At 29.3% G+C, this 10,575-nt stretch overlaps 1 protein-coding gene across 1 annotated transcript; it reads left to right on the forward strand.

The window, feature by feature from the left end:
- The first annotated feature begins 610 nt into the window (after nucleotides 1-610).
- Nucleotides 611-2,468, forward strand: LOC119687513 (DDB1- and CUL4-associated factor 12-like). Its single transcript, XM_038101847.1, has 6 exons — nucleotides 611-827; nucleotides 965-1,120; nucleotides 1,203-1,571; nucleotides 1,640-1,870; nucleotides 2,136-2,297; nucleotides 2,364-2,468. The coding sequence occupies exons 1-6, from the start codon at nucleotides 639-641 to the stop codon at nucleotides 2,466-2,468; spliced, it is 1,212 nt and encodes a 403-aa protein (XP_037957775.1). The 5' UTR covers nucleotides 611-638.
- The last annotated feature ends 8,107 nt before the right edge of the window (nucleotides 2,469-10,575 follow it).

Here is a 10,575-nt window from a genome sequence, read left to right on the forward strand (position 1 = left end):
CCTACTAAATCTCATCCTTTATAGGTATAATAATCAATTTTTAAAATTTCACAAATACAAGTAGTGTCTTGAACATGTAATTTTTAACTTTCGATTTGTAAACAAACAACGTATGGTTTCCTTAATTTGGGGCAGTGTGAACACCTTCGAAATTAATTTAATTTCATTTTTACGAAATTAAAGGAATTTGGCTGTATGAACATAGTATAAGTATACATACACAAATGTGTAAACATAACATATGCCATATGTATGTACGTGTAAACACGTATTTTCGAAATGTACAACCAAAAACCCCAACAATAAAGATGGATTGGCTTCTTTTGTATTATAGAAATAAAAAAATCCATGTTTAAGTGTACCACATATATAAAGCTATATGAAAATAATAAGTTATCAAAACATTTTTGTCTTTTAACGAAAATATATCATCGTAAGTGTACATACATAGACAATATATGCAGGACCGTGAAAAGGGCGTTTTATATTATCCATTGACTGTTTAATCAAGTAATCCTGGTATTCATCTGTCAAATAGTAGGTTAAGAATCTATTATATTAAACTAGTAGCTTCGTCGTAACCATTTCAATTTTCATTTCGTATTTGAAAAGCTAAGTAATAGTTGTAATTGCACAGAATGAATAATCACATACCAAGTTTTTATACTATGATGTCTTATCGGTCTTTTGGTTCAAAACAAGCGTTAAAACGTCGGTCACGTCGTATTCGTGGTTTGCCACCAAATGCAGAAATTCCAGACTGCCATTCAGGTACTTCATATTCCATATGCCACTTTTTGGAAACGAGGGAAAATGGCTTACCTGAGGTAATTGACAGTCAAAATATATATGTATATATATTACATATTTAATGTTTTTATTCTATATTTTATATTTTTTTATTATATATTTGTGCGCATACAATTTTTTTAAATTTTATTGACAAATCTTTATTGTTTTGAAGAAGTGCCAGGTAAATAGTGATGGAATAATGCATACTCTCTTGCAACGGAAATTATTAAAAGAATATCGCATTAGTCTTCCGATTGGAGTCAATGGCATAGTGTCTTCCAACTGGCTTAGTCGTCATAAAGTTATATTTAGTACCAGTGACAATAAGGTAAGTTTAATATTTTAATACTTGTTTGATGTAATCCATTATCTTTAATATGTTATTATAATAAATCCCTAAATGACTGCAGCTGTTCACGTACGATGTGAACAAAAAATATGCTCAAGAGATAGAAAACTTTTGTTGTTGGAATACACATTATAATCGAATGGAGATAATGGAGTTAAATCCAAGTAAAACTTTGATTGCTGTATCAGCAAAATGTGATTACGAACTAATGATCTACCAAGTACCTGGGCTAAATCCAATGGTATTATGCATCCCTCCGGCTTATTTAATGAGCATTTTCTATGTGTCATGGATAAATGACACAACTCTGCTGGCAAGCTGTGGTGCTACTGTATATATATGGGATATCTCTGAAGAAAATTTTGAATATGTAAGCAATAGATATATTCCCGTAACGCGTATTAAATCTAAATCCGAAGATTTTTTGTTGGTAAATAAAAATATTTATACATATGCTATTTGTATTGTATTGTATTTTCATAATTCATTTAATTGCAGAATGGTGGTATATGCTACAATGCGAAACATGGACAATATATCACAATGGGTGCATTAGGTAAAGTGTATTTGTTTTGTGTTGAAACTTTGAAGAAAAAACTCTTATTCCAACTCGAGAATAGTGCAGTGGTTCGCGAGTTAAGATACCAAATTTATGTTGCAACTCAAGGGGACATTTTAGTCAGTTACGGAAGTTATTCTTTCACCTTATATGATATACGTGCCCCACTAGTAAGTTCTCTGAATTATAGATATACTTGTATTACAAATTGTTTATAAGGCATTTGTAGATACACAAATTTTTATAATTATATAAATATTATATTTTTATGATATATATTAACTGAAGTTATTACCAAATTCTCGCTGATTGTGTTAAATTGATTGCCAGGCTTCGTATTATTGATAGATGGAATCATAATTATATTATTCTGTAGTTAAATCGAAATTTATTATTTTTATTACATATATTTTCATTGTGCTTTCTTACCAATAGTGCTGCCAAACTGTTTACCACTTTCCCAATGATTCGTACATTAGGAAGTGCGGCTTTCTCAACGATTACAGCATTATAACTTGTGGAGAACAGCCGTTAACGTTGTATGATATACGTCACGACATGACTCGATTTAATATTAGTGCTGTCGGCTCAGTTACGGTAAGAAATTTTCATTATTTTCATTTTAATTATATTAATAATATATCATATTTTTATTTGATGCAGACGAATTCTCACGGAGCCCCAACTGTATATACTTACTCCTACGACTCTGTTGGTTGTAGAATATTCACTGGTGGCGAACATGGTTATGGAGCATTGTGGACATAATAATATTGTTATGTGGCTTTGCTTTTGATTATAATTATAATAAGCATAATAATTAATTAGTACTCGTATATGGAAATACACCAAACAAAGAAAAAAATAAAAACTACAAATTTTAATATTCACTTAAATTCATTTATTTTTATTAATTAGTCACAATTTACAGATATAAAAATTTTTTGTTTTTTTTTATTTTTTTTTAAAAATTGCGAAAAAACGACTTATATTTCATTAATTGTTTCTTTATGCATTTATATTTAATTTTTGTTTTTGTTCACTGTACGTTTACACAATTGAACATATGAAATGACACTCTTATTTTTAAGTTCACATTATGACTGACTTTATTAGTGATTAAAACCAGTGTAGAACCATAAGAAGCCTAAAAGCTTATGTACTAAAATAACTTATTGTATAACAGTTGTAATGTCATTTATAGCTCGGATATACTCAGCCGTCGCCAAGGTTCTCAAAAGAAAATTTATTTAAAGAGAACCTATCACTTCTGATACCTGAACTGATCCGACGATATAACACAAATACATGTGACTATTAAAGTTATGCGTGTTGTATTATAGATCGAAGACAACACGCCCTTCGCTATTCACTGTAAAAGCGTCCAGAGCTCGGAGAAGTTAGGTTAATACAGTTCGCGACACTATAGTATAGACACACGTTACTATTGAGCAACCTAGATTCAGTCACGGTTCAAGCCCTGAATCTTTCTTACCAAAATTACGCAACCTTCAGTTGTCTACCTCGCCTTCAGTTGTCTACCTTAACAACGTTTTTACAGGTGGTTGTATACTCTTTGTGAAATGTGATCCTTGTGATCCTTGTTGATTTCTGTACTCAGCCGTGTTCGTGGACTTGGAACGTTAAATTTTTAATTAATAAACTTTTAGTTGTTACACAGCTGAAAGCTAGTAATTAAAGGCTTAATTATAACAAAGTATAACCAGTATGAATACTATTATTTTTTTTTAATTTCAAAACTTCAGTATCTCAATATTTAAAAATGTATAAAAAAGATTTTGGTTGCATATGGAATCATTAATAGGTAATTGTTGAATGAGTATTATGTATAGTTCGAACTGTTTGATAAGATTATGCCTTTGAGTGGTTTAGTTTTCTACTACAGTCATATAGTCATAGTGATATTTCGCTGTTATTTTGATGTTCTCTATCGAATTGTCACTTGAATTTATAGTTGTTATGTCTACGAATACCGGACAGACCCGACAGAAATGCGCAACAAAACTTGCGATATTGAATCTAGCATAACGCATTATTCATTATTGGGTAACGAATATATTAATTTATTAAAATCACTTCAATTTCAAGCATAGATTTCCGCATGATAATATGTTATTTAAACAACAAGTCTCTGTTAATTAATGTATCTATAACAGTACACAACCATGCCTTAATATTCGTTTTGTGAAAATATTGCAGGCGTGCCTGTAATTGAAGTTTGGTGATTGGTAATTGAAGATTCGTAATCTCCATCCTTTTACAATTATTTTTTATGAAATTTACATCATCGGTAATTAAATGATCAAAAAAAAAACGCTCCTGTGCTTCTGTAGGCATGACTAATATAAACTCTGGTCCCAATTTTATAAAAAAGTCTGTGCCAGTCTATGATAATATATTTCATTAACTTCCACTTTCAGTTATTTCAATAGGAATACTACACTATATTGCATGTCAATAAAGTGAAGTACTGTAGCACATAACCTCGGTGCTGTCTGCCAGCACCCAGCACTTTCCTCTACTAATGCGTTGTTGTTTTTTTATGGGATCCTATCGACTTTATTATGTTTTAAATGTTTCCAAGTGTTCCGTTCCTGGAGTTGTTGCTTTGTATTAAATACAATCCAATAAATTATTAATAAATAAAATTTATGTTTTGTAATGCAAACTTGCGAAAGAAAAGAAAACTTTTATGAAAATAGTCACAAAATTACCTTCGAAAAGTGGGAAATCTGCGATACCTAAAGGACTTTCGCACAAGGCAAAAGAAAGAGTAAATTACTAAGAAGCTTTACTGTGGGTTTCATACTATACAAAGCAAATTAGAATGTTTGGTAGTTGGGAGGTAAAAGGGGGTTAGGTTAAGCTTTTTTGGAAAACGGTTTTAGTAGCAGGTTCTCCATTTTTGTGTGTTTTGTAAACAAATGGCTTGGAAAGCGCTTTATCGATACACGTCATTAATTATATATAATTGTTTTATTTATAATTTTGAAAATTCTTACTGAAGTCAAAAAGTGAAAGCTATTAAGAAATGTGCAATAATTAAAAAACAAAATAATGTACATAAAAAATAAATTTATTAACCTTTAACTTTCTATGAATATGAAATGTTTATAAAATTATAAACTATATTTTTGTAACAAAATGTGATAAAATACGATAAGATAAGCTTAATTATATAAAATTTTTGCCTGTTTATGATTTAGTCATCTAGTCATTCTCTATTCTCTCTAAATTCACTTTTCTATTTTGATCAATGGAGTTTCCATATTTAGAAACATTCTTCGTAAATTATTTTGAAATTGATTACCTGTCTCTGCTTCATCCTTTAAAAGGTTTGATAGGTAATGCACACTCCTACTAAATACAATAGACAAATGGGAATAGTATGAGCATATTCAACTGCAGTCTTGTGTAGCAAAAACAGATAATTAATCCTCAATTTTAAAATGAATTAAAGAGTCTACTGGCCCTCACGAGTAATACAGATCTGTTGTGCTGATTTTATCATTTAAATTTATAAACGATGGTCTCTTAAAACTCCGCTCAAAGTAATATTTCAAAATGAAAAGAGGAACCATGCCATAATGATCCTTCTGAAATGTGATAGATCAACGATAAATGTGTGAGCATTAACAGGAAATTGAAACCAGATTCTAGATATTATAACATTTATTTTTGTCCGTTAGTTTTTAGAATTGGAAATGTAATTTCCTAAAGAAATATTTCGAAAAATTATTAAATTAATCTACAAATAAAATTTACAAAAATTACTTACAATAATTTGTAATTATAAAAAGTGTTCCTTAATGCCCGCCATATTACGGTTCTTAATTACGGACATGAAAGCACGTCTTATTTTTAGTCGTAAAGTAGACTTCACGTGTTTATACCAACACATCACATCTCTAATATTTCAATGCCTTGTTCCTGAAAGGTTTCTCATTTTGCTTTAAAATAGGTCTGAGTTGCAGCAATAATTTCTTAAGTAGAACGAAATTTCATTTCGTAAAGCATTCTTCTCTAAAAGACGTCAATTGCTAACAATCATATCCGGAAAATATAATGGATAGAAAAGTAATTCACAGTACAATTTAGACTTAATGAAAGAGTTTCTTTTTTTTTATTGGCATTAGTTTCTTTATAATGTCTTTTTTCAAACACATAAACAATGCCATATAATAACAGATATTTGCTATTGATTGTACTTTCTTCTTTGAAGTAAGCGATAAATAAAATACGGAGATCGAAATCTCATCAGCTTATATTTACATTTTGAACCATTTCGATTACCTTTCATCGATTGCTTCTCATTCAAATAACTGTCGATTTGGTTCTGGAGTGCAGTGATGTAATTTTGTGGTGTATATTGTCCAATACTGTATGCATCAACACGTTCTTGTTAGTAAACTCCTGTAAGCAGAAATGGCATCCATTTCCAACATACCTTTAGTGTCCTCAAATGTTCGTAAATGTTGGAGGGTGATGTTGGTAAGTATGAATGTTATCATAAATTATAATATATAAAGACATAGTTTGTATAAAACTGCAAAGAAAACTTCAAGTCGTAAGCTTAGTTTCCAAATCAATAAAAGTTAAGATTTCGTCTAAACAGGATAAACAGGATATATAAGAATTATCAAAACAGAGTGATCATTATTGCTATATACAATGTTTTAGAGGATTTATGTTGTCCACTTAATAGTTGATTTCGAAGGAGTAATATCACGTACACGTAAACTTTTGATGTCTTCACAATTCACATTCCTTTGAATTGGTGTAACGAAATCTTTTTTCGGCAATAGCTTTTTCTTCTAAAAAAATGACAAAATATGTTTATTGTTTTCTTCAAATCTTCACTGAAAGAGAATAATCAATTTTAATATTAAGCACCTTTGCTTTTAAAGGTAATCGTCGTGAATTATGTCATGAGCATTATAAATAAATGCCTACATTACCTTATGGCTGGCCGATATATATATTTTTGGTTCATATCATCAATCCAATCGGATGTATTACCATTGTAATACATTAATGTTTCATCTATGATAGTAGTTGATCAATGTTGTATAATACTTCTAAGTTATCAGGCGATAGTATTTGATGTTATTTGATATTTGATGCAAATGAAAATTCTCTATCCAAATTCACTTTTTTTTAAGATACTTTACAGTTGCTATTTGTTGCTCTTCAGTACAGTATAGCCGTTAATATATTAAAAATTAAATAAATAAAATTTTATTATTAAAAAAATTCAAAACATTGTGATTAAAAATAATTATACAATTGTATGTACATTTATTTATAGTTTCATAATTGTAGTGAAATTAAAATCAAATATAAATAAATATAAATATATGTAATATAAATATATTATTAATTAATTATATGAATTGTTTATAGCACGAAACAAAGGCTTTTATTCATCATTCTGAATATTTATATACTTACAAAGAGTTTTTTACTATTTACAGAAGTTAAATTGCAATATATATAATTTTTAATTAATAATAAATTAATTAATGAAATTTTCTTTTATTTTTTATTTACGTTTATGAATAAAATAAATAAAAATTTTATTTACTTTTTTCACTGAACTTCATTCAGTTTGTAAAATTTTTCATTAGTAACCGTCAAGAACAAATGTGGCTACTAACTTGTCTCCAACAACGCAACCAATTAAACGCTAAGTCCACAGTTAAGTACCTAAAGTACCCAAAAATTGATTTTATTTCATTTTAACCACTATTAGATATTGGAAATTTATGATATTAGTTAAACTTTACAACATATTGTTTTTATTTTACAAAACAGACGTTCTAAAATGATAGTAGCATTTGCACAGATAACACGCTCCTCTCGTGTTCTAGTTAAACCTTAATCCACATACGGAATATAAAAATAAATGCTGAAAAGATAGTTCCAGTATTATAGGCATATAGGTAGTTTAAAATATAATCAGAGGCCCGCCGCTGGATATTAACATAGTGAATGGTTCCCAACCAACTAATACACATACAACAGCTGTGGGAAAGAGACAGCCAAATCAACCCACTATTGAGAAAGAGGCATAATATTAAGAACAAGAGAACGGTGCATTTGCTCTCAATTTTTTTATATTCAACAATCATAAGCAGTGGATTTTTGTTTCAATTGGTGAATCATTCCATTACCAGAGATCTCAGAATATGCTCTAGCTCCAAAATAAATTACTCTAATATGTGGTTGAATTTTTTTGTTTCTTATTTGTTTTGGTTTTCTCTTGTCCAAAAATAATAGAATGCGCTATTAAATTTTTTACAGAAAAAGCATTAAGAAATTTATATATTCCAAGTGGTGATAACTCATTCTTCTAGTTCCATTGGACTAGTTCGTGTACTAGTGCCTGGCGACAATTGTTTCCTAAAGAACAACTGGGGAGTTACAATGCAATTCGGAATTTTGTTAATGTTAGAAAGTTAATCAAACAGTCAGATTTGTGATATCTTTAAGTAAACAAGTAGGTAAGCAATATATCATCACTTCGCCTCGCACAAACAATCAACAATTCTAAGAAAAACTGAGTACTAATAAACCAACCTAAAATTTTTCACACCTCTTGCTTCACACCCTGTATCCTATAAAAGACAGTGGTATTACTATTACTATAAACAGAATATCACAGATGCGGTCCCAATAAATCTACCACTAGACCATCAAAAATTAACTAATTATAACATCTTCCTCAAATTGTTTGCGAATCACGTCAGACAGTTAAGTAATGGCAGAAAATCACTGTAAATTTCTAAAATTTACATTCGTTGTTAAATAATTAAACGATATGGAAGTCTGAAGTGTGATATTATTCGTAAGTAAAATATCACACCTTCGCACTTCCTAATGGTTCAACCATAACACAATAAATATCGAACGATTAAGCCAATAAGTATTTATCACACTTGATGATACTAACATTAGTAAATCATGTTCTACGGAACTAATGTTTTTCATTACCAGAGTACACGCACTTGTTGATTAGTAACTAAACCTATGAAAGCCGAAAGGATAATATTATTTATGAACAAAATATCACCGATTCGCCTTTCATCAAGGTTTAGCTAAAACACTGTTAAATCACAATTATTAAACCAATTAGATCTTTTCGAATTGTTTATCACAAAACTACTTAACTTATTTTTTATGATAATGGTAATAATACGATAAATTGAGAAACAAAATGTAAAATCGTTCTTTATCACACTTTTTGATTAATTGAACGCTGTAAAAGAAGGAACTGTGATATTATCTATAATTAAAATATCACAGATTCTGTTTTTACAAACGTCCAGCTATAACACAATAAACAACCTTGCAATCTTATCGTTTAGTAATCACATGAAATGCAAATTTGGGTGATAATATTATCTATAAGTAATATGTCATAGACTCGACACAATAAATTAAGAAAAACTACATTAATTAGTTCTTTTCTACACTTGTTGATTAATTGAACGCTGTAAAAGACGAATCTGTGATATTATCTGTAATTAATATATCACTGAAACGTATTTTACATGCGTCCAGCCATGCCACAAAAACTACGAACTAATAAACCCATCAGATCTTTGTAATTAACATTTAAATATATTCTCGATATATTTATAAATTCTCATTTTATACTAAGAACATAATAAAAATCATTATTAATTGAACAAATTCATACTATTTACATATGTTATAAGATATCACAACAATGTTCAACCGCAAAATAAAAAAGGAGAACTCATAAATTAATTAAATATTTTATTCTGTCGAAGATTTTAACAACTATCTTCTTTCCTCAAAATATTTAATAATATCATTTCACCTTATATATTATAGGCGTAACACACTTTAACATAGTGTACATTTGTAGTAATTAAACGCAGTGAAAGCCAAAATTATAAGATTATCCATAACTAAAATATTATAACTTTGATCTTCATAATCGTTCAACCAAGACACACACTATAAGCCGAGAATCTATAAGATTTTCATTACATTGATTGTAATGAAAACTGATGGACCATTACACTAGTAGCACCCATCTTTTAGTAGTTGAAGGAAATGGAAAGTCAGAACTGTGATATTATTCGTAAGTAAAATATCACAATTTCCGTCTTACTGAAGATTTTACCATAACAAAATATAAAAGCACGAAGCCATTTAGTAGTTATCACACTTGATGATATGAATGATAGTAAATCTTACTCCACGGAACTAAGGCTTTTCATTACTAGAGTACACGCACTAGTTGATTAGTAACTAAACCTCTGAAAGCCGAAAGGATAATATTTTCTATAAATAAAATATTACCGGTTCGCCTTCCATCAGCGTTTAGCCACAGCACTGTAAGTTGACAACTAATAATTCAATTAAATCACTTGGCATTGTTAATCACGAATCTTTTCAATCCAATTATTAATGATTACAGTGTACTAGCCATATCACGACCAACATTTTTACAGCGTTGATTATTACTTGAACAGTTTAAAAGGCGGGATTTTGATATTATTTATATAAACAATATCACAACATTTTTGCATTTTGAGTAAGTGTTCAACCACTCCATGACAACAAGAACTCATAGGTGAATCAGAATTTTTACACTTAAAAACATATAATAAATTTTTTTTCCTGACTTATTTAATGATTATACTTAATCGATGAAGCACTAGAAGTTGTATGTTGTAGTATACAACTTTGGCAGCTGATATACTTAAAGAAATGCAATTAATTATTAAAATGTTTCATTTGTTGTATAATAATCGAAGGAAGGCATTCAGCTAAGGCCGCTGAATAGGTGCACTACTTCAGCCCAAAGCTAGGAAGTAGA

Source organism: Teleopsis dalmanni, chromosome X (genome assembly GCF_002237135.1).
Source record: "Teleopsis dalmanni isolate 2A chromosome X, ASM223713v2, whole genome shotgun sequence".
Taxonomy (NCBI): domain Eukaryota; kingdom Metazoa; phylum Arthropoda; class Insecta; order Diptera; family Diopsidae; genus Teleopsis; species Teleopsis dalmanni.

Bases quoted from the DNA above. Each gene is read 5' to 3' on its own strand.
- LOC119687513 (XM_038101847.1), top strand. From the start codon at position 639: ATGAATAATCACATACCAAGTTTTTATACTATGATGTCTTATCGGTCT. The intron at 1,121-1,202 runs GTAAGTTTAATA...AAATGACTGCAG, and splicing joins TTAGTACCAGTGACAATAAG to CTGTTCACGTACGATGTGAA. The intron at 1,871-2,135 runs GTAAGTTCTCTG...TCTTACCAATAG, and splicing joins ATGATATACGTGCCCCACTA to TGCTGCCAAACTGTTTACCA.